General features: G+C 50.4%; 5 protein-coding genes across 5 annotated transcripts; 2 read left to right on the forward strand and 3 right to left on the reverse strand.

Moving 5' to 3' along the window:
- Positions 1 to 1,388: 1,388 nt before the first annotated feature.
- On the reverse strand, positions 1,389 to 5,386 carry FIBRA_04556 (uncharacterized protein; the record flags this gene model as incomplete). The annotated part of the gene is made up of 15 exons (XM_012326350.1): positions 1,389 to 1,622; positions 1,680 to 1,778; positions 1,832 to 1,967; positions 2,029 to 2,727; positions 2,775 to 2,864; positions 2,916 to 3,011; positions 3,061 to 3,174; positions 3,230 to 3,358; positions 3,409 to 3,582; positions 3,642 to 3,771; positions 3,821 to 3,920; positions 3,981 to 4,286; positions 4,340 to 4,884; positions 4,951 to 5,204; positions 5,256 to 5,386. 15 exons carry the CDS (start codon positions 5,384 to 5,386, stop codon positions 1,389 to 1,391), a joined length of 3,237 nt encoding a protein of 1,078 aa, XP_012181740.1.
- Positions 5,387 to 5,929: 543 nt separating this feature from the next.
- On the reverse strand, positions 5,930 to 8,126 carry FIBRA_04557 (uncharacterized protein; the record flags this gene model as incomplete). The annotated part of the gene is made up of 7 exons (XM_012326351.1): positions 5,930 to 6,023; positions 6,073 to 6,217; positions 6,269 to 6,296; positions 6,353 to 6,961; positions 7,010 to 7,207; positions 7,261 to 7,869; positions 7,920 to 8,126. The coding sequence occupies 7 exons, from the start codon at positions 8,124 to 8,126 to the stop codon at positions 5,930 to 5,932; spliced, it is 1,890 nt and encodes a 629-aa protein (XP_012181741.1).
- Positions 8,127 to 8,546: 420 nt separating this feature from the next.
- On the forward strand, positions 8,547 to 9,881 carry FIBRA_04558 (uncharacterized protein; the record flags this gene model as incomplete). Its single annotated transcript, XM_012326352.1, has 1 exon — positions 8,547 to 9,881. The coding sequence occupies one exon, from the start codon at positions 8,547 to 8,549 to the stop codon at positions 9,879 to 9,881; it is 1,335 nt and encodes a 444-aa protein (XP_012181742.1).
- A 427-nt stretch (positions 9,882 to 10,308) lies between these two features.
- On the reverse strand, positions 10,309 to 16,923 carry FIBRA_04559 (uncharacterized protein; the record flags this gene model as incomplete). Its single annotated transcript, XM_012326353.1, has 10 exons — positions 10,309 to 10,583; positions 10,642 to 11,132; positions 11,193 to 11,347; positions 11,404 to 12,071; positions 12,127 to 15,179; positions 15,237 to 15,418; positions 15,474 to 15,620; positions 15,682 to 16,389; positions 16,445 to 16,638; positions 16,692 to 16,923. 10 exons carry the CDS (start codon positions 16,921 to 16,923, stop codon positions 10,309 to 10,311), a joined length of 6,105 nt encoding a protein of 2,034 aa, XP_012181743.1.
- A 2,863-nt stretch (positions 16,924 to 19,786) lies between these two features.
- Positions 19,787 to 21,718, forward strand: FIBRA_04560 (uncharacterized protein; the record flags this gene model as incomplete). Its single annotated transcript, XM_012326354.1, has 9 exons — positions 19,787 to 19,891; positions 19,948 to 20,174; positions 20,230 to 20,529; positions 20,581 to 20,981; positions 21,038 to 21,213; positions 21,263 to 21,349; positions 21,402 to 21,474; positions 21,538 to 21,593; positions 21,644 to 21,718. 9 exons carry the CDS (start codon positions 19,787 to 19,789, stop codon positions 21,716 to 21,718), a joined length of 1,500 nt encoding a protein of 499 aa, XP_012181744.1.
- Positions 21,719 to 23,672: the final 1,954 nt, after the last annotated feature.

Here is a 23,672-nt window from a genome sequence, read left to right on the forward strand (position 1 = left end):
AAGCGGTGGTTCGCAAAACTGTTCGCTCAAGGCCTAGCCTCGCTTGGGCCATGTGTAAGGCGGTGTCGGCATCGCTGTCCATTTGGGTGACACAAAGAATCGAAGTGGAATAAATAGTATGTCGCGGCCCATGTTAACGTTGAACTGGAGGATCGCCGGGCGTTCTCCGGGACAGGCGCCGACAACTACCCAGGCTTCCAATCTACTAGTAACGTCTCCGTTATGAACTTTGTCCGCGACGGCTTCACATGATCGCGCGTTTCTGACATGGCTTTTGAGCGTGGTTCGTCAGAATACGCTCAGCGGGAGGATACACGAGGCCAGAGCCACAAGCTCTCCCGAGGTTCTTCGCACTCATACGCGTGATCCCAGGCATCAGTCGGAAATCAAGTCCCGAGTCTGAGAACATCGATATTAATTAATTTCAGGCTGACAGGCGGCGATACCACTGTGTGTATGATCAATAGAGACTCGGAAATTTCGATAGGACAACGTCCTACCACGAGAAAGAGAAAGCTGTCAGCATTGAATATTGAATGTTGAATACTAGTATTAGGTCGTCTCACTTCAGGGAGCCGAGGGGCTTAAGTTTTGTGAACAGCCTGCGATCGGCTGATACTTCAGCGACTTAAGTCGGGGCTTAAGCCCCTCAGCTCCCTGAAGTGAGAAGTTTTATTGAAACATTGAACGCCCGAATCGGATGGTGACCTGCGTACGCCGCACATCGCCTCCGTGCTCAAACAGCATTGCCGTCGATGTTGCGCTGACGAACTCTCGCATGGTAGTGAATGTGCTTTCGATATGCATGTATGCCCAAGGAGCAAGGTTTTCGTATTGGCAACTGCCGGCTCGGCATCGACTCATCTATCACTGGCAAAGGCTGTCTCAGTGGCCGTAAACATAATATTATAACCGTTACGTTAATTCCGTACATTGTTCGGCCTCTTGTCAATGGTGATGACGATTCAACACACATCGCCATTCGATCCACTTCGAATTCCCCCATGATGACGCAAAAATCGTGAAGAACTCGAGTATTTCATCGCTGACGCCTGATTCAACGTCGTGGGCAAACCGATAGTCTGCGCGATGAGCATACGACATTAACGAACTGTACCTAAAATTACAGGCGCTATTGTAGGGCGAAAGCAATAATGATATTGAAGATGGCAGATCTTATGGGACGATTGTGCGACGATGCGACAGATAAAGGTGGCATTGTGGAATACAATAGATATGAATACGAAGCGATTAGGATCAGTAAAAGCCACAAACTGAATTTCCAAATTCTGATATTGTAATCTTCGTGGTCGATAAATATGACATCCATGAAGAGGGGGCAACTAGAGTGCCAATGGTCGCTTCCGCGTCGGCTTGATTTGAAAGTCTTAATCTTGTATGACAACTACGTCGTCCGAATCGCCGTGTTTCATCGAAGTTGCGCCACCAACTTCGTTTGCCTTTGCAGTCTCTTTCTCTCCGACCTTCGTACCACGATCGCTCTTCCATGTTTCCGACAGCTGTAGAATACGACCTCGTATATCTTCTCTCAGACCTTTGACAGAAGAATCCTTCCAGTGCGTCTTACGATCCCTAGCAGGGTAGTTCTTGGACGTCAGGGACTAATTATAATACTCAGTCGGAAAAGATCAAGGAACATTCATTGGGATGAGACGCACTAAGATGATATTGGAATAGGTATCCGGGGCACGCAGAAATTGCCGCACAAAGTGTAGTACGTATACTCCGCAATCGCAATAATTGGGCTGACTTGGAACCTAGATCATGCGTGTTCAGAAGGGCGCCAGCATAAATTAGACTTCATACTGACTAAAGCGTTCTTCCACTTTGCTTCAGAGGCATTGATGCCCTTCTTGTCCTTGGCTTCCAGCTGCAGGTATCTGGACAACGTTTTGCCAGCCTGCGGATGCCTGCTGCCCAGCGAATCGAAGATAAATACATATGTGCTACCAAGACATGAGCATTAGTGCACAACCATTTAAGAACGTTGCAGTCGAGGAAACTGACGTATTCTCGCGACCCGACGTGTCTGCGGATACATCAAGTTCATCTACACCGTCCTCCCGCGATTCTTGGTTCGAACCAGTCGATGCTCTTGGTGCCTTCTCTCCCTTCTGCGATGAAGAGCCCTTGCCATAGAATTTGGAAACTCTGATAGGCGAGAAATTGTTTGATCTGGATCTAAGGCTCGTTTCCAATCCATCATGGGTATCGATCTCAGTCTTCTCTCTATCGACAAGTGTTGACAGACTCGAAACCTCGTCTACATCCATATTATCTGGCTGTCGCAAAGGAGACGTAGGATACTGGAGCTCCATACAATCGACGTCCATTGCATCTGTGTTGTTAATGTGAGACGGCTCCGAGATACTTGACTGATCGACTGAAGTTAAGTCTTCGGGATAGAACAAGAGGTTATTGTCACTGAGCGTGCAAGAGTGTGTGACGTGCAACAAGTCCTCTACGTCTCCTTCGCTATCTAGAGGTGGCGAGCGTTGAGGGCTGGTCGGGTTCGAATCAGGTATGATCTCGGGGGAGCGTGGTCGGGCATTAGTGTGCCTTGCATCGCGATCAGGTGTCGTCGCGTCAACGCTAGCGTCTTCACGTTTTCGTTTCCTCGTCATAGGTTTTGGGGCTGATTCAGATACTGGGGCAGGCACCAGAACAAATTCTGGATTGCAGATAATCGCTAGGTACCAATGAAAGCTGCATGGCGTCAGTCATCCCACTAGGAACACGACAATCGAACATACTTTTCATTGATTGGGACCACGATATATTTCTTCTGAAAGATATCGAACTTAGACGTCCATTTTCGAACGCTCTGATAGCCTTCGTCCTTACTAGGAGCAAGTAATTAGCAGGGAGGTATTTAAAAGCGCAATTGACCTTACTCCTTGACGTTGATTTTCTTGTAGAAGAATGAACTGAACACATGAACCTGCTCTGCAAATGACGGGTCGTCAGCCTTTAAGTCAGCCAGCCACAGCCTACTCTGAAGTCAGTGTCGCTATTTCCCACTCATTCATCAAAACGCACTTAAGACCGAACTCAATCAGTGTGTCGTTAAGATAAGAGCCTTCGTCCAGTCGCTTGAGGTCGCTCTTGTATATGTTGATAGCACCAGGCCCGGTTGGCGGATATACAAGTATCCTGTTTGTACGAGGGTTTGCATATCAGCATCGCACGGACTATGGAACGCACATACAATTCGTCAGGCTCAGGCTCAGGCTCAGGTTCAGTCTCGAGTCCAGTTTTCAGCTCGAAATGAGCACTAAGTCTAGTAGATTGCCTTGTTGGACGTGCGCCGGGAAGAGTTGATGTAGTCGAACCCTTGCTATGAAACAAGATTTTAGCATACCAATGCAGAAGTGGCAAGGGTCATACAAAGCAGCTTGTGGCTTAGGTCGAGAATTTGGTTTAGCCTCGGATTTTGATGAAGAAGCAACCATGTCTTCGCGCTCATGCGCGAAAGCAGCGACTCCTTTCCTCTCAATCTCTGGTTCTTTGAGATGCGCTGCATTGAGCACCATTTCCCACACAGACTTAGAACCTGAGCCACTGCCAGCCGCGCACATTATGAATACACGACCCAATACATGCCTAAAAATCAAACGCACGTTACTACTTCAGATTTACGGATTGCGACTTTCAAAGTCTCCAAGAGCTTAGAATATTGATCTCCATTTTGCCAGTTCGGGTGCCGCGTCATAAATTTGAAAGTTATGAAACCGTCGTCTTGATTGGATCCTACATGAGTGTCAGGGGCTGGAGTAGCAAAGTAGATCGTCTCGATTACCTGGCTTGTGTTTGTCTGTGGGCGACGCATACTTAAAGTTTCTAGCTGATGGTTTTATACGTAGGATCATTGGCTCGCCCTTCTGTGATGGGGTCGAATACTAATAGTGGGCACACCATGAGCTGTCACAATTCAAGAGCGAGAGTAGATGACACAGTACCGTGAATGTGTCAATATCCCTGTCTAATCTGAATTCGTGTAGGGGTCTGCCTTTCGTTGGATCTGGGGCACTTGAAACCCCACGAATGGCGAGAAGTCGAGAGTCGGGTGAAAGTGTCAGCCAGTACGAAGGCGCAATGTTGGCTTCGTCTTGATTACAAAAGAGTTCATAACCTCGCGACCATTGTTCAAGTGGCAATATGATGTCCTCCGATGATCGCATCTGATTCTTCCTCGCAGATGATTCCTTGTGGTGTTCAAAACCAGATATGCCGCTTAGAGGGTCCAGTTTTTGAGGAAGATTGGACTATGAAATAAAATGATTAGAAATAGGTATAAGATATACAAAACAGGCATTACCTTTGATTTCATTTTACCCTTCACATTGGCTTTCACCTTGGCTATCTCATTGAAATCGAGTCGTCGGGGCTGTTTAGACGATTTCTCGAAGCTTTCAACCTTCTGTTTTACGTTTCCCGCTACAAACAGTGACTTTCCCGAAGGCGGAGCAGTATTACCACTTGGTGGAAGTGGAAACCCAGAGGTGGACTCTATAGAATCCGAGTCGTCATCTACTTGCACCACCTTGCGCGTTTGTATCCGTTCCTGGAGACGACGCGTATGATCACCGTCCCGAGGAAAACGGCGCGATGGCGCAGAATGTGAATACGTTTCGAAATCATGGAGGTCGTTGGAGAACTTGGAATGCGATGGTTCGGGGGTGAGCGAGTCCAGGGGATCCGGACTCTCACCAATCCGATCCTTGACACGCCGTTGAGGCTGCCGTTTTACCCGTTGTCCAATATCAGGAGTATCGTCGTCGAGCACCTCGATGACATCCTTCGACGTACTAGGCATGGCGTTACTAGATGGACCCGCAGATCGAGTACTCTTCGACCCCATCCCTTCATTGTCAGAGCGATGCAAACAATCAATACAGTGTCTACGAAGATGCACAACGACCTACACACCGTTTGGTTTTGGGTAGAACTCCCTCACAGGAATCGGTCCAAGCGGTGCGGTCATTTGCTGCTTTTCGGTGTCTATCCGCGGCTTCTTTGATTGAGAAATATCGAGAACAGTACGCCCACTGTTGTTGACTCCCTGTGGACGTGATCCACCGCGCAGATTGCTTCCCATACGGCTACTAAACGGGTTAACAAATGGGGTAGAGTGATTGGTAGGTGTTTGGACTACTGTTGGCGATTTCTTCCATTTTGCATCGCTATGATAGTGTTCATTCTGCGCCGAGACTCATGTAAAAGAAGATTCATACCCATTCCTCACTGTCATCGAATCGGACATGTCCCTCATGGACGAGGGAGGCCGCTGTTTCCCGAGACTATGCATTGCGGCAATCTGGTCTCGGTCAGAGGAAGAAGGAAAGGGTGTCTGTGTGCCGTGCATATAGGGAGGTTAAGCGATCCCCAGCCAGGAAGGCTGGCGATGTGGCAGTGGCCGAAGTCGAGGGGAACCCGTTCGATGAGCCCACCACCGATTAAGTCGCCACACGATGACCTAATATGGCAAGTCTCCGCCTCAGCCCTCAATTTTACATACGGCGTCCGCTCATTTTGATGACATTCGTATCACAATTTCTACGTAGAGACAGCAAAGAGAGACAGGAAAACAGCTAAGCTTATACATCATTAACGCTGCACGGCGATGCGGGTCGTCTAGCTTTCAAGACGCCCAACCAGCCGTGCAGCACAGCAGCAGGGCATTGAAGAAAGCGAGTGTACACCGTGCGGAAGACGTGAGGTATGATTCGGTCCATGAGTAGAAAGGTCCGAGACTGGAAGGGCACGGAACTAAGAAGTAGTCAGGAGATAGTGTAGATGTCCGTCGGGGTAAATGCAGGTCGTCACAAATGAAGCTATAGTAATGAATGCCCGTGCTGTGCGCCAGCTCCGGTTAACAGGTAAACGTGAGTGAAACCTGTCGTCACGCTCAACCACATCCGTTATATAGACGATTGTCTGGGAACGTGTACCCTGCTTGCGTCCACGTGGTAAGGTTAGGATTCGAGTAAGCATTGAGGTGACTACAGCGAGGACGTTAGCGACAATAAGCAGGACGATCAAATGTCTCACTTGGCGATATAATCGGCAGTCGGATAGTTTGGAGGATCACAAGTGGCCCCGTTTGAGACGTCTGAACGCTGATATACCCTGATATAATCGACATACATCTTCGCAGGAAATTGTAGGTTGGCCCAATCTTGTTCCTGGAATGAAGCTAGCCAGAAATTCAGCGTCGTAACTCGGTGTACAATATCTTATTACTTACGCGACATGCCGAAATTCATGATAATATACTATGCGGCGTCAAGCAGCGTGAGTACGACGTAAAAACGGCGAAATATACACATACCATGGGCTCCTCCGGTATCAGTCTTTGCTGAACCTCGGTGACAGAATCAGGTCCCAACGAAGCGGAAGTAACTTGCCATGCCTCCTTCCCTTGGCTATACCATGTAATGAAACCATCAGCTCGATCACTGGGGTCTGACCACCATTCGAATCCGTATGTTGCATATGCCGTATTGTTGTATACGTCACTGTCGATCTGCGTGACTGCAGACACGGCTTCTTGATACTGCCCACCATGATAGGTATTGATTGCAGTGATATCCGAATCGAAAACCGTCGTCGCGGGACTGTTGTTAAAGAATATGTAGTTGGCGTCGTAAGGCGCAACCTGCATACTCTGAGATACTTCGCCAATCCATCCAACGGGATCAATTTGAGCCTCAAAGATATCAATCTCCGGTACTCCACGACCAACGTCGACCGAAGGTCCAGGATGATCACCTCCAGGGCACGTACATGCCGATGTTCTTTGTCCGGGCTGGTAACTGAGGCCTTCCGCAGCTGAGGGAGTGTGATTCTGGTAGGTTTGGTTTGGGAACGTGCCGACATCGCAGCTGTCGTATGAGTAAGGCCACATTCCTTCTGTAGTCGAACCGTATCCAGCGCGACCCTGAATAAAATGTCAGTAGCAGCCTCTGAGCACTAGGCAGCAACTCACCAAATTTCCCATAGTCCAGATAGCCGGCCAAAAGCCCGGTGCGTTATGTGCTCCCGGAAGGCTAACAGATACTTCAATATACCCAGTGGTAAAACAAAATTTGTTCCACGACTGCAACATCCCACTGCGGAAGTTGAGATTATGATTCTCAACTTCCTCCATGGTAATGACCAATTTCCCATCCTCCGTAGTTATTTGCTTCAGTCAATCCCATTAGTGTCGTGAGATTAATTGCAAGGAAAAGATATCACCTCAGGGGCATACCACTCGATATCACCAGTCGGCCAATAGTTTAAATTGACTGCCTCCCAAAACGGATCGTCTCCAGGCCAGAACGTCCTCCCCGGCGTGTCAAATTCGTCGCTGAATATAAGGTCATACGTGACACCGTCAGGCGATGTGTAGGACTTGGCAGAACTCGGAGTGTCTTTGTCTATCAGCGCAGCCATATTTGGCATATCAGGTATCTGTCCCGACCCATTGATGAAGCCTAGGTTGTATCCGTCTGTCTGTGGCGTCGGATTGGCATAGTAGTTGATGATAGGATATCCCGCAAACAATGTAAGCAGGGCGCCGACGAGAAGGAAAAGCGCTGAAGCGTTCATCCATCCACGCGCCGAGAAGGGCGTGCAACTGCGTTCCATCGCTGCATCTCGGATCGGGTCGGGGTTGTGCAGAGCATCGTCGAGGTCAGGGTCTCTCGTATCCCACATGTACGGGTAAGGCTGCACAGATGCTGTACCGATCATCTGAGTAGTGGTGTTGACAGTGTTTTCGCCCGCAGTGCCGACTGAGGTCTCCGAAATCGCAGCGCTAAATCGTGACGAGGCATAGCGTCCGTTGCTGAGCGTCGGATTATACTGTACTGAGCTCAACATCGAGTACAAAACGGTATAGAATGAGCACGAACAGAATATGGCCCGTAACCACTGCCGATAGCGCCTGTCGCGACTCCATAGGCAGTATCGTTCCTTCCAGCTTGGCTACCAGATGCTTGTGGGACGGGCATTGTTTGAGGTTGCGATTGCGATTGAAAACGACTTGTCGCCTGAGGACTCTGAGGAACAGCGTAGTATTGCTGGGTTGGCGGCTGGACCCTACGCGGAGGAGCAGCCATTGTGATGGTGGAGACTGGGTGGACCGCGAGAACGAAAGCACCCTCCAGGCGAACACAGGTTCGAGCTCCGAGAACGCGTTCCCACTCGATATTGAAGCTCCGTTGGCCGTAATTGGAAGGACTTAGGGTTTTTCCGATGTGTCAGCCACCGGAGAACAGCGGAGTATGTCGGAAAAACATAAATTTAGCTCCGCGCGCCACTGTGCCACCAGTCGCCTCTAAAATCTATCGTTGCTCGACGGTGGCGGCGCCGCTCGTCAGCTTTCTGCTGCGTGCATGGTCATGCGTGTTGGGGACGAGAGTCTGCATTAACCGTCGTCGGGCATGTGGGCATGGTCGTTATCTGCACCGACGCATCGCGCTAGAACCCCGTTTCTAATCTCTGCTCGCTCCCACCACCTTCGGCAACGATCCCGCAGCATGTCCATTGACCTCTCGCTCGACCGGATTCGCAGGCTGCAAGCTAAACTCGTCCCTTACACCCGCCCAACGTGTCATATCACCGGCACAAATGGCAAGGGCAGTGTAGCTGCACTGCTTTCGTCCATCTTCCAAGCCTCATCTGCTCGCACTGTTGGCCGCTTTAACAGCCCACATTTAGTCTCAATCCGCGACAGCATTACCATCAACAATGAGCCTGTATCCGCGGATGTCTACGAGGCAGCACGGTCGCATGTTGAGCAGACGGACGCGGCACACGCCATCGGCGCCAGCAGTTTCGAGTTGCTGACTTGTACTGCGCTGCACATTTTCGAGCGCGCGCAAGCAGACGCCGTTGTCCTCGAGGTGGGGATGGGCGGACGCCTCGACGCGACAAATATCATTCCGGACTCAACTGTGCTTGCGTCGGCCCTCACTGCCGTTGATTTGGATCATCAGGCATTTCTCGGAAGTTCTGTCTCTGCGATCGCACTCGAAAAGGCAGGTATCGCGCGCCCCGGGCGGCCGTTTGTACTGGGGAAGCAAGTTCACGCAGAAGTAGAGCCCGTCGTGCGCAGAGCAGCGGCTCAAGTCGGAGCAGAAATAGTTCTCGCTCCTTCAGTCGTCCTACATGGGAACAACTCTCCGGCGATGTTGCCACCTCTCCCACAATCCGTGCAAGCCCAGCTCCCGTGCTTCCCCGAATCAATTCGCGCTCTGCTTCCTCTGCACGGTGAGCACCAGCTCGCGAACCTTGGTACAGCTTTGGGCGTCGTCTCCGCGCTCTTTACTCACTGTCCGGTGGACCGGCTTCCCTGGTTGGCGCACCTCACTCCAGATTCAATCTCGCGCGGAATACAGAATACGAAGTGGCCAGGGCGACTCTCATTCCACCAGCTCACCCCCTCGTCCGTGGTTCTTGCTGATGGCGCGCACAATCCCGCGTCAGCCTTTACCTTAGCAGCGTATCTGAAGACTCTACTTCCGCGCCCTATTACATTCCTTGTCGCATTGTCGCATTCGCCACCCAAGTCTCCTTTAGAGACACTGGCTCCACTATTATCACTGCCAACTAGTTATCGAGTTGGGCTTTTACAGTTCTCTCCTCCCGCCGGCATGCCATGGGTGCAGCCGGAATCCCTTCCTAACTTGAGGGCTGTCGTCTCTCAGCTGGCACCAGATGCAGAAATTTGGGAGAGCTCGGCTGAAGAGCCGATCGAGCAGCTGCGCTCCGCCTTAAAGTGGGCCGTGGAGGGAGACGAGTTGATTGTGGTGGCCGGCAGTTTATATCTAGTGGCAGATTTCTACAGGCTGTTGGAGGAAAATCCGCTCTAGAGGATAACTTATGTATAAATATCTATCGCTCGCTCAAATGTGCTGATTCGCATGACGTCTACCCTGACATTACTCGGATCAGCGGATTACAGAGATCATCTAACCCCCGAATGCTGAATATGCAAGTAATGCGTCGAATATTTTTACAGTATCACCGAGGTTTGATACAGTTGTCATGTTCAAGGGGTTTGCGATTATATCCAAGTCGTGCAGCCGCCACTCGATTAATTATATCGTTGTGAGACTGGTTTTCTCCTACTGAGATCCTTCCACAGCCCGTCGTTCGAAAACCACAAAATGACAGCCAGATGCAGTTCAAATGTTTCCCTGCATATAGATATGTGGCTAATTCAAACGAACATACAGACATAGACGTCATTATCGGTACATACTTCCCTCTCATCGCGTCATGGTATCGAGCCCCGAATTAGAAGAAATTGGATTGCGGTGCCGCGAGAAGGACGTTGGTCGGAGCGAGGTTCGGCTGAGGAATGGGTTGTCCGCCACTGGAACGCGAGAAATTTTGCAATGGTAGCACGTCTACAGCGTCCAGTATGCGCGAGGAAAGTATCTGTATGCCCCGGACTTCCGTAGACACGTTGGTCGGCACTGTCGACTTGGCGTCCAACAAGCTGTAGAAGAACTCGCTCTCAGTCCGATTCCTCAGGGCCTTGGCACTCGACTTCGCAAAGTCCTTGAACGCTGCACAAAATAAATATGAGTGACTCGTGTCCGCAAATCTGAAAAGCGTAATGCGTACCCCCAGTGATAATGCCGGTGCTAGCTCCAATGGCCGCGGACGTACCCACGCCATCCCAGATGTCCTTCTGGCCATTCGCCAAATTAGTGAGGACTGTCTGCGCTGCACCTGACACGGCGCCGTTGATTCCCGACAGAGCCACCTGCACAGCACCGCGCTGCGCAAGCTGCAGGACTTCATGGCCAACAAACTTGCCGCCCACACGCGCACCAAGTATGTCTGCGGCCTCGATCGCCGCGAAGCCCGCCTTGCTTGCTGCTGCGCCGCCTAGGAACCCCACCGCACCTGACAGCGCACCGACACCAAGCCCAATACCCCACGCGGCGTCGTTGATCTCATACGTTCCATTGACTGTCGCATTCCATAGGGCTTCACCATCGTACATGAATCCGTTGAGCGCGGCACCAAATGCCATCTCGGCAAGAATCGGGACTTCAGGCAAGAAGACGGTTGCTAATACTCCCGCGGCTACTAGCGCGATATCGACGATTCTGGGTGGAGTCCAAATCGAGTTAGATCAAGTATAGGCTAGTGGAAAGGGAGAACCGTACAGGTGCCAGGCCAAATGCCACCAGAAGGACTCGTTACCGTTGATGTCAATGAAGTTGACGGGGTCATTCTGCGAGAACGTATACTGGTTGAACTTTGATGCAGTGATTCCTGCCAAAGAGATTGTGATGTTGTCCAAAGTTACGAAACGGCCAGTCTGAGAACATGCAAGGTCAGCGCCGTTGGAGGCAGGTTTACGGACAAAAGCCGTACCACAGGATCGTAGAATCGAGCACCAAAGTAATACAACCCATCAAACATCTCCTTGCCACTATATTTGTATCGAGAGAGGTCTGGTCCGTTGACAGTAACCTGCCCGAATGCATCGTATTTGTACGTCGTGACGACATCTCCGTCGTCGTCTGACACGGCAATGATGTTCCCCAGATGATCGCCGTGGTAATAGTTCACGGTAGGAGTGCCTGTCGGCTTTCCGTCTTGAACAATCGTACTGATGCTTGCACGGCGATGCTGGAAGAGGAGATATGATGTCTGCGTGGTTACCTGATCTTTGATAGTGACTTCGTAGCTTTCTGACGGATAGTATGTTATGGACCCATCGGCGCGCGTTGCCTTCAGCATGCGGCCACTGAAGTTGTAGACGAACTTTGTCCCGTTTAAGTCCAGCATCTTCCCCTCCGTGTCGTAGGCCATGGAGCGAACAGTCTTTCCATCTGCGTCTTTCTCGGAGGTCAGGTTGCCGTCGGCGGAATACCCGTAGGTACGATAGACGTTATTTGTCGCCGGATCGCGGACGGTATCGAGTTGCCAGCCGGTGTTGACGAACTGTCTGCCATCTTTGGCGGCAATGTTCCCGCTCTTGTCATATGAGAAGATCGCGGGCTGAGCGCCTCCACTCGCTTGAGATTGAACAAGTTGACCTAAGAACAAGACTTGAGGAACATGTCGAACGCATGAGGGGTGGATGCGACTTACCAGCTAGATCGTAGCTATATGCCCGAACATCACCTCCGGCAAAATCGTCGTCGTATTGCTGAATTCGGCCACGACCGTTCAACTTCCAAGACTGTTGGTATAAAGGGGTGGTCGAACTGCCTTTAAAGAGACTTGCATTGAGAGGAGCACCGTTTTCGGCGAGTGTCACCTTGGACTTCAAACTGTTGCCCATATCACAGACGAGAGGAGAGAGGAATGGATCCTCGAAATTGCTGAAAACTACGGACGCGGTCTTGCTAGAGGCACCGTCCTTGAGCGTAACTTTGTTCACCGTCTCGCTGTTGGCGAACAGCGTCTTGGAAACTTCAGATCCGTCAGGGTTAATCGTTCGACTGAGCTGCCGTGTAGGAGTATATTCGTACGATGTCGCGAAGGATTGGCCGTCGATATTCAGAGTGGAAGTGGCCAGGCAGCCTCTGGAATCGTAAGCATAGTACTCCTCCGCGCCCTTCGAAGACATCACCGAGGCAAGACGGCCGAGTGCGTTGGCCGACGCGGTGTCGTAAACAAACGTGAGGGCCTCGTCGGGAGCGGTCTTCTTCGTCGGTCGGTTCATGTAGTCCTTCTCCACGACAACTGATGTATTCAGGAGCTCGTTCCGGACAGTGGTAGTATTGGTAGCGTCATCGTACTGCACCGAGAAGTTACTGATCACGTCGGGAGATGTTCCTTTTGGATTCGATATCTGCCGGCCTAGCTGTCGCGAGAGACCATCCCACTGCTGATTTATTTGAACGCCGCTGGGGTCTATCACAGCTATGATGCGGTGCATTGGGTCGTATGTCGTTTGGATCTGCCGACTGAGTTCATCGACGGAGCTCACGATCAGCGGTTTGACGAAGTCCTTCGCGGAAGAGTCAGGATTAGGGAAATACTCAACAGCACTTACTACAGTCGTGCTGTCTTCACCTCCTCCAGATTTCGTCTCCGTGCTGAGTGTCTGGCCGTTGACGTAGCTGTACTGGTATGTGGCCGTTACCGCGCTAGCGCCCTCAATAGCTGCAGGAGAGACAACTTTGATCTTTCGAGACATGCTGTCAAAAGTATACTCGATATACTCAGGATTCGTGTCGCCGCTCTTGTAACTTCGGTACTGCCTCGTTTTTCGGCCAGCGCCATCGTAGCGAATCTCGTTGTAAACCGTAATCGACGGATCGGATGGACTCAGCACGGCGGTCTTCCACTGTCGCTGGAGTCCGTCCAGGTACGCTGTCTCCTTGGACCAAGAGTTGGAAGAGAAGTCGCAGAGCGTCTGCCGAATACAAACAGGCTGACTATCAAGCGTAGTGTACTGTCGCTTCTCTATCACAGTCAAGCTCGATGATGTGTTTCCTTCAGAGAACTCGAGAGGCCGGCCAAGAACGTCATACTTCTGGGCCTTGATGAATCCGCTGCTATCTGTGACAGACGCAACCTGACCAATACTAAGATCGTAGGTCGCTTTCGTAGTAAGAGAGTTCTGGCTGTCGACTGCTGTTGTGACCGTAGTAGGGAAGGAATACGTGTCATCGTAGGCGAGAGTCTTGTATGCCGGCCCGGGACCCTTCATCGTCGTCACATTTCCGGTGGCATCCAAAGAGAGATCTTGAGATGACCACTGCGTTCCCGCTACCCATTCGTCGATATGATTGATGGTTTGCGTGCCCGAGAGATAGGCGAACTTGGACTGCTTCAAGGTGTTACTGCCAGAGGTGACTGATTCCGAAAGCTTACTCCCAATGAGCCACTTTGACGTATCGTTGGAATAGGTTTGGTCCAACGTCAGATCCGGCTTACCCGTTACCGAGATCACAGTCTTGGTGATGTTAGCATAGGAATCGTAGGTGTGGTTAGCATCGACCGTAAACGTCTGTGAGCCATTCTCGTAGAACGTTTGATGAGCAGCTGGCATCGTGGTGTAGCAGTTGGCGCCGCCATTCGCAGAGAAGGAATTCAATGTATACGTCAACTCTTTCAACCGATTGCTGGAATTTGCAGCGTCGGTTATCAACGTCCGAGACATCTGCCCAATGAATGGGAACTCCTGCAGATACGTGTTCGTGGTTACTGCTCCAAGAGGCTGCACCGTCTGTTGAATCGTCTCGAAACCCAGCCAGCCCCTCCCGTCGAACGACATCCTCCCGTTCGTATAGAAGAACGTTGACTGAGATAATCCATCAGGCTGAGTAGAAGGAACCGCCGAATTCGACATCTGCTTGACGACATATTTCGGGAAGTGGACCAGCCGCGAACGGCCCTTGCCCATGATGGGCAGCGTGGATGCACTCGATGGTGTCACGAGAGCGCTCATTGTCCATATGCGAGCCAGAGCGTTGACGTACGGAGCGGCAGATCCCTTGGTTGTGGGAGGTGCATCGTAGACGGACTTGTCCGTCAACGGGGCGTATGCGACCGAGAACTGCGCACCGAGGCCGCCCGTGTATCCCGTAATGAAGTCAGCGGGCGTGGACACAGTCCCGGCGCAGGGAAGAGTATACAACGAGAGCTCATCCTTCGAGTCGTCATAAAGCGTAAACAAGCAATCCGCCCTGCCTATTCCCCGAATGTCCGCAAAGTTGACGTTGTAACCTTGGAGAACGGTGCCAGGCGGCTGCTTCACCCCGCGTATGCTGACGAATGAGCCGTTGTAGAAATGGAGAACCGAGACTTCAGTCCCATCAACGGCCTCGAATATGTTGACGATGTCGAGTGAGTTTGTGGACGCACTCTGACCCAGCGTGATGTTCCCATCGTACAGCACGCTCGTAGTAACTTGAGCCGAGACAGCAAGCGTCTTCCCAGTGCTGCGAAGGGTCTGGTACTGGAGGTAGCCGGTGCCGCTCTGAGACAGCACGAGCAGCCCCGTCTTGCCATCTTGCTCCGGGAGAGCCAGGAATGACGTCGTGTCAGTCCATGAAATGCTCTCGCCAATCTTCGCAAACGGATTGTCATCGCGATACTTGAGCCTGCCACTCTGGGACTGGAAGAACGATATCTCACAGACAATGTTTCCTCCGCTGTAGAGCGACGAGACGAGGAATACATCATCCGAACTATGATCACATCTGATGAGGCGAGCACCGATTATATGATACGTTTGGAGGGCTTACCCATCACCATTGAAGTCGGCGACAACCACCTGGACTCCTTCGACGGTAATGTCCTTCGGCCCCATTACAGGTGGCTGGTCGTGGAAGGAAGTGCCATCGCAAGTGAACTGTACAATGGAGAAAGCCTGCGATCCACCTGCGTACTCATTGTATAGATAGATCAAACCGACGTTGCCATTTCCCTAGCAAATCGCAGGAGCTTAGGTTAAGTAAACTTGATGAGTTATATTGCCTTACCTCGAAATCTCCAGAGAAGTATTGTCCGTCTGGAACATCGGGAGTGAAGGTGGTCTCTCGTTGCGCTACATATCCATTCTCCGTCGAAAGAAGCACAGTGAGGATGTGTTCGGTATCACCAGATGAATAATCGCCCATGATATGAAGCTACACCTCATGCACAATACAAATGAGTACATTGTATACAGGAAAAAAATTTAGTACACACCAAATCAGTCTTCCCGTCGCCATTTGCATCGACAGCCAGAAGATGTGTGGGATACAAGAGCTTAGTCGAACCAGACCCTTTCTCGGCCGTACGATTGAAGCCTCCTGATCCGTCCGCGAGGTGAACATCGAGATACAGCATGTTAGAACCAGAGTCGTATTGGCTTGAGGCCAGAATGAGATCGGTCATACCGCGACCGGCAACGTCCACAGGGAATACTTGTGCAGTCGAGACGTCGGGCTTGAGTGGGGTGAGCGCCGTCAGATTGTCGAACACAGTTTCCGCAGAGTTGCACCAATCAAATCCAAGAGGGGTGACAGACGTGCCTGAAGCGTCGGATAGCGCGACGCTCTGCAGTCGACTCCATCCTGTTACCGGAGCCGTGTCGTAAACGAAAGAATGCTTATATACAAGAGAGCCTTTGACGGTAGCAGAGATGGATGAGAGACGCTGCGTCAGCGTCACAGGGTACCCTCCTGTGTATTCGGTCTCGATATCGGGACGGTTCTCGTAAGCAAAGCTGAGTACGCGTTGGTGCGACATTTTCAAATCTTTGTTTCCGCCAAAGTTGATACTGGAGACATAGAAAGAACCATTGGATGTATCATTGACATATGCGAAAGAAGAATAGTTGGAGAAGGAATCATAGGTTTCCGAGACCGCCCAGACTCGAGTTACGCTCTGGCCTTGGGCTTTGATATTGGAGTCCTGGATGGGCCGTATAATCAGTCTTCGCTAGTGCAGCGCATATCCAAGCACTTACATTGGTGGTCCCGTAGACACGAACAGTTCCGTTAGGAAGATATTCGATCCAGCTATCAGGATCCGCTGCGTTGGAACCGACAGCGACAACCTTGGCCCACTGATCGACTTCGTAACGATACTCTGTGTCCGATATCTTCATCAATCGCTGCCCATTGAGCGTGAAACGATCATTTGCATCGTAGTTGACGGATCCTGATAAACCATTCGTGTTAATGACCACGTATTCTCAGTGAGAGGTTATTTACCAGCAAATCCATCCTGAGCCACCGTCGCCGCAGTACGCTGGACCAGGCCAAATGCATCCAGGGACCAGCCGTGGCCCATGACGCTTTGATCATGGACGGCAGAATGATATGAGATAGTCACAGTGGGGGCGAGTTTAGCAGGCGGGACACGAATAGGTACGTTCAAGACAAGAGAGCCGTTGGGATCGACGCACTGGTCGATCGACAGAGTGCCGACAGTGTTGTTAGACATAGCAGCTAGATTTATTGAACGGTATGTACGACAAGGGCGGGGGATAGAAGTTGCTGAAGAGACTGGAGGGACGCTTTCAGCGTGTTATATAAATCAAGACATCCTCGACACACCAGTAAAGCATCTCTTGCCACTGAGTGAACATCATGTAATTTCGTAGGACACCATGACCCTGATCACATGCCGCGCTAAGCAGTACGGTCGTTCCCCGTCCGAACAGCTAGATTCCTGGAGACCGCAGGGCCAGAGTTGACACCGATGGAGGTGTCATTTCGGACAGCTCCTGGATGGAACTGCACAATTGGGGCATGCATGCATACTTTTCCCTTCACAGCACCCACGGAGTCATGTTATACATAGCCACTTGGCTGAACTCTATCACCACAGGCTGCAAGTGATAGCTGGGAGACTGTGATGCAGGATGGCGTCAGCGAGAACGAAGCTGGAGAAGACTAACTGACTCATATGATCCCGAGCATTGCGCGAGAGTCTTAGAAGCTCCGATCAAAAATGTCGTCCACAAGCTGAATATTTCTTCCGGAAGACTATCAAAAAAGTTCCGCTGCGAGGAGAAGTGTCCAACAGCGAGATTGATCAGAGTTAGGCTGGAGCAGGGGGGCCTTAAGCGAGACACCATTCTCGCTCGGATGGTCATGCCGCCAGCCCTCCTTTAGATTCTCCGCGCCTTCCGTGCCAGGAGAGGAAGAAAGGACTTGTCCCGAACCCAGAGTCGTAAAATGCAGAATTGAGGAGTACGGTCATCAGACTGCCTGATCACCGTTTAGCTCAGGTTTAGCGTCACTTGGGAACCGGGCACTCCTCGGGTAAATGTAGGTCGGGCGCTAGAAATCAATTGGCCGCCTTCAAATTCAACAAGTTGGTCGCGGGGGAAAGACGGAATGGAGCCATGTCTTCGTCAAAGACCCCAGCACTTTCAAACTCGAACCTGGGGACTTGTTATCCAGAAGACTTCGACAGGGCGATACTCAGATAACATTTGACGTTCAAGTCTTGCAAAATGTCCAAATGTCAAAAACCCTGCTCCTCCAAGATTTCTTGAACTAGAAGATTAGCCGTGAAACAGGCTCTTGGATGCTTAACAGCGTGAATGACTACCTCAGTAATATCGGGTTTCGAACTCGTTGTATGTGTCCACCTGGAATACGTGTCCAGACGACTAATTCTAATTTCAAAAGTATTTCTTATTGAACACTGAGAGGTCGCGCGCTTGCGACCGACCCTCGAATTCATGCTATACCTTCAATGAGCGTCACAATCCAGGAATCAGTGTCTTTCTGGACATCGTGTGGGACTGGAGAAAGACAATTCAGATCGCCGTTGAAATATAAGTTCAGAAGAAGACTGCCGCGATTGCATGAGGTCTCTTTCGTTTCGACTCGCAATGCGCAGCGTAGACACGGGCGGCAAGCACTCCGTTCTTCCATTGCAGTGGCACAGGTCTATATCTGATTAATAAGAATCAGCTGAATCCACAGATTCACCAGAACTTGACATGATGTCGACGCCGCAGGCCGGAAGCACAGTACACAAATTCATTCGGCCCTCTTAATTGGCTTGCTTGCTATACATTGTCTTATCTTGTGCCTGTGAGGCGCATACTGAACTTGCTTCTTTTGGCTGTCAGGGACCATTTCGCATGAAAGCACACGAGCTCTGATCTCGGAGCTGCGTGCTACGTGTGTGGACCTGAAGCATTGAATCCAGCGTGTTCGTCCATGGGACACTTCTTCGCTTCAACCGTCAGGCAAGGTTGCTCAATTGCGTCTCGAATTAGTGAATTTTTGACTTCTAAGCTTGCGGCTAAGTGGGCGGAGCGGGTCAATTAAGTTCAGAGATGCTATCGATGCGGCGGAGCTCGAGGTAGTACATGTGACACAATAATTATGAGTCTTGACTTCGATATTTTTCAAAGCGCAACAATGTGTCTGCAGCGGACGGCATGCTCAAAGCATAGTCAGAAGACGCCGAGTTTTTGACCCAGAACGTGACCGTTCATGGTATCATGGAATTACATCCTGCAGACACTGCGGGGAGTAACACTTGAAGTTCAGGCAGATCTTGGACGAAAGCATCAGCTGAAAGCGCCGGAACGTCTCTCAACCAATCGGGGCGGATCGTCGGCCTCCATCAGGACCATCACCAATAAGTATCGATCGGGCTATCCCCGCTTCGGACGATATTGTGTCCAGCGAGTGTTGACTCTTCCGCTTATCTGAATTGTCTTCTTGGACGCCAACAGACTGGGCCGAACTCGTTCCAAGAAGACACTATCTCTCTGGACACTTAGCCATGGGTGCGACGAATTCGCAGAGGTCCAGTGGGCCGGCTCATTGTTGACGGCGACTAACCTAAGTTGTACATCTTCAGAGACACTTGGCGAAATGGGCCAGTATTGCGGGTATTGGGTGTCCAGCAAGACTACCATTAAAGGTATAACTTCCTGGGCACTGACTACGGCAAAACACTGAATCTCGAACGCAGGTGGTGTTCAGGAAGCTATCGCCTTCTTGGACACAAGGAAGCTATGGAGGAAGAGAGCACAAACTGCTGCTTGCAAATGCACAATCAGGAGACCTTGTCGCTGTCACACGAAGTCGGTTGAGATCCCACCTCTTTGTCAATGACAGTGTCAAGAAATGGCAGTAAGCACTCGCTTCGCTGTGCTGGTACGGGATCTATCTGACATTCTTGCTCCTGCAGAAACGATATCACTTCGGACGGTTTTCCATGAGATATATTCCCAGAGGTCCAAACACGTATAAGAGCTAGCTCCCGTTCCAGCTGGAGACGCACTCTCCTCCCAACAGTTTTCAAACCAAGAGAATCTCTTCTACATACTACCATGTCTTCAGGCACTGTCGTCTCCGTCGGGTCTACCCCGGCTTTATTTGGTACACTTGCTCGGGACGCCGGCTATTCGTATGCTGGTTTTGAGAGATATTCGAAGGTCAGGAGCTTGCTTGAGCATTCGTAGACCTTATCTCATCATTGTCTGCTCTCCAGTACAGGTCGTTACCGAACATCCCCAGTCCTACTGCGCTTGCTCTTTTTGGGCATGATGAAGATCTAGCGAATGCAGACGCTATCACTAAACTTCTCAAGGACAGGGTGGTGCTCCTTCTTTTCGCTCCCAGTGCGGAGATCTCGCAGGCGCTCAAGGATGCCGCAAAGACGGTCATCGACCTTCCCTTGATCGAGCTTGACGAGGGTGTACCTATCATTGCCTACAAGTAGGTATTCACCGGGTTCTTCGTTAAATCACGTCGTGATTTTGCAATCTGACAGGATGGCGGAGCTTGATCTTGTTCACCTCATACTCGGTTTCTCCATCGTCAATGGTGATCCGAGTTACACACGGGATGCAGACACCACAGCTACGACTGAAGCGACTGACACCAATAACTCTGATAGTGTCACCCGTGACGACAGCAAGGATAGCACTGTCACCCTGAAGGACAAGCTCGAATATGCCATCCGCCTCATCTCTAGCTCTGTGCAAGAGGCCTCTGATGAATCTGCGAACGCATCCGTTCGTGCATCAGCGTCCAATTTAACTCCTCCGTCAGACACGTCGTTCGTGAGCTCGTGAATTGATTTCTTGACTTTCATTTGGTCCGCCCCTTACATTGTCGATAGCTCCTCTTTTAGTAATCGTGCGACATTTCGCTGCGCCCGTACACCTTGGTCCGACGAAGGGAATTATTGGCAGGATTTGCCGCAATCCAGGTGGCAACTATTCGACTTGAACTGGACGGTGTATCTCAGCTCCTATGCTACAAATGCCACTCCCGTCCCGAATAGCGGCTTCAGCTCTAGTGGCGGGGTGGTCTACACGATCGCTACGTACAGCGGATCGTTCGTCCGTAGCACGAGTAGCTCTCCAAGATGGTTTGGTCCTTGGGGAAACGAGGGCACATCGGAGGTTGAATACTACTTCATAGATCAACTCGGTCTCACAGTAGAGGACACGAGCGGTCTTTTGACGTGCTACAGGCAGCTTCCGTCTGGGGGGAGTCAGTCTGGGACCAATTACACCTGTTCGTGGCTTCCATTTTTAACTCATGGGTGACCGAGCTGATGCATTGGAATATAGATACGTTTGATTTCAGCCAGACGTTTAACCTTTTCAAGAATAGCGGCAAGACTCCCTTCCAGTGGACGGCCTCGTACTCGGACAGCTACGTTCGCGAAAAGTTCATGGAGTCTCCCGTCCAGCAGAATTTGCACACGTTCGATGTAGCCATCTCTTATAAGGACTATTACGCGAGTGTTCCAACCTGCCATCCCTAAATGAGGTGCTTATTCCGTGGCCTCCCAGGATCGTTACAATGGCGGCCTGAGCAACGAAAGCTGGTGGAACCATGGGGTCTTCGACTGGTCGAATGGGGACTACAAGGTTGTGAAGGTACGCCTATCAATGATATCTCTTACGCAAACTTCCCTTGACAGACATGCAGGTGTTGCCGCGCGACAACATCCCCATCCATGGGTTGGACATGTGGAGCTCGACCGTAGGAAAAGCCAATCTGAGTACGTTGACACAATGCATAACTAGTATGTATAACGAATATATGCGAACTCATTGTTTTGCAGAGTTCTACAGCTACTTTGAGGCGGTTGGGTTCAAATCCAATACTGCGTGGGGATGGGTGAGTCAGTTGGCCAGCACCATCCCATATACCACTTATCGTATCCATAGGGCCATTTCACTCAGGCTTTGACCTCGAGCAGGCCCACCTACAGCGTCCCCCTTGATCTCACCTTTGGTGGCTGAGATCACGTCGGCGGGCTAGCAAATACAAGTGATATTCATATACCTTCAATTCTTCAATATGTTGTTTATATGTACATGTAGTCGTTTGACCGAGATTTAGCGTCGACGTGTATAACTGCTTTATCTGTTTGCGAATGTTATGTGTTGTCAAGAGCTCGTGTGATGGTAGGGGGTGATGTGACTCTCGACTGTAAGGACGTGATCACAATTGATGATTATGTCAATTCAGAGCAAGATTCTCTTCTTATGGCCACATCACACCTCAATTCAAATGTACCGGACACTAGAAACTCATGGAAAAGAGCGCCAAAAATGAGCATAATTTATGAAGCCGGTATGCAAAGGAAGTAAGCTCATCTCAGTAAGCCCATCTCGGGTTCAACATAGGAAACCGCATCCAGATGAATCATTCTATAAACGAGATATTCGATCTATACGAGGAAACTTTCTGACGACCCCGAAAGGTTACCTATGTAAATTCTGGGCGAAATTGTGTAATTCGTACATAGACGTTCTACTAGATCCACGAGATCTTACAAAACTGAGATTGGACGGCAGATTATCTTTGTGAGTCAGGAAAAGACATCTATGCATTCAGTCCAGTCCAAGTCGTCAATCTGTCAGAACTTCGGAGTCTTCATAGAAGCTGAGTTGTCCACGAGAGTCGACGGCATCTCCTTGCTTACTAGCGAGAAGAATCACTCAGTTCAAGCTTTTCATTGTTTCCATCTTCTTCACTGTGGCGGCAGCGCTCGCGTAGAGGTTTGCCAACAGCGGTTGCGGTACTATTGCTCCTTTCTATATTCTTTGCAGGGCGGATCAGGGGCAGAATCGTTCACTTCCATAACCCTCGATGCCTGTGTTGCAAACCACAATGGAAAAACTACATACATTGTTCAACGTGAGGATTCATGGGGTCGCCATTGCAATATGGAGCTTATTAGACGACGCACGGTGGTGAATGCAGCGCGACATATGCGGAATGCAAGATTGCGACTGGCGTACTATTGCTATGATAACGCAAAGTAGTAGAAAGCTACAATCTATAGGCCTAGTATGAACTTCGTCTTCATGTCCCCGCATGGCCTACTCACCTCCAATGTACAATGTAGATAATCGCCTCACAAACGAGAATAGCATCCTCGCGTGTTAAGGTGCTTCTGTAGCGGAAAGGAAGGAGAATTCCATGTGTACAAATAAATATGAGACATCAGGTGTATACCGCATACCTAAAGAGGCCAGCCGAGAGGACAGTAGTGGGGATGATTGTAAGCTGGTAGCAGGCGAATCCTGCCTTAAAGCTGCTCAAGTAATATCGCAGACATTGTCATGAGGACTCAGAAAGGGAGGCCATGTCGGGCTTTCAATGACCTGCACTCGAGGAGACAGTTGTGAAAGCAAAATCTAGTCAACATATGAACATTCGAATTGCCAGAAACGCTCCATACCAAATTTTCAGCGCGCGAATTGTGACAGAAATTGAGCGAATGCAATTGGTTTCCCCAGCCATCTATTTTATGATTGCGGAAAAGCAGGTCTTCGGGTCAGCGACATATCAGCGCAGGGATCGATACCGAGAGGATGGATGGTATAGCGCACCTTCAATCCAACGCAGAGAAGAGGTGAACAACATTTCAGGGTCTGGGATTAGTTTCATCAGAACTAGACGGTCTACAGTTGCTCTACCTCGAGACAATCTAACGAATATCTGACTGCATGTTTTGATCCTACGCTTCACATTGTCGTTTCATCGCGAATACAAAGCTGCCAGAGAGGCCATGCAGCGCTGGTTCACAGTAAGAAAGTTGTGAGAACACATATAGACAGATAATGGGGTAGAAAGATATCTAAATCGGCCGAGAATGAAGATGAGCGCCAAACACGCATGTGATGTAGGGGCATCATGAGGAGGAGGAGGAGGAGGAGGAGGAGGAGGAGGAGGGTGATGATATAT

The sequence above is a fragment of the Fibroporia radiculosa genome (assembly GCF_000313525.1).
Source record: "Fibroporia radiculosa TFFH 294 genomic supercontigs, scaffold3198, whole genome shotgun sequence".
NCBI classification, from domain to species: Eukaryota; Fungi; Basidiomycota; class Agaricomycetes; order Polyporales; family Fibroporiaceae; genus Fibroporia; species Fibroporia radiculosa.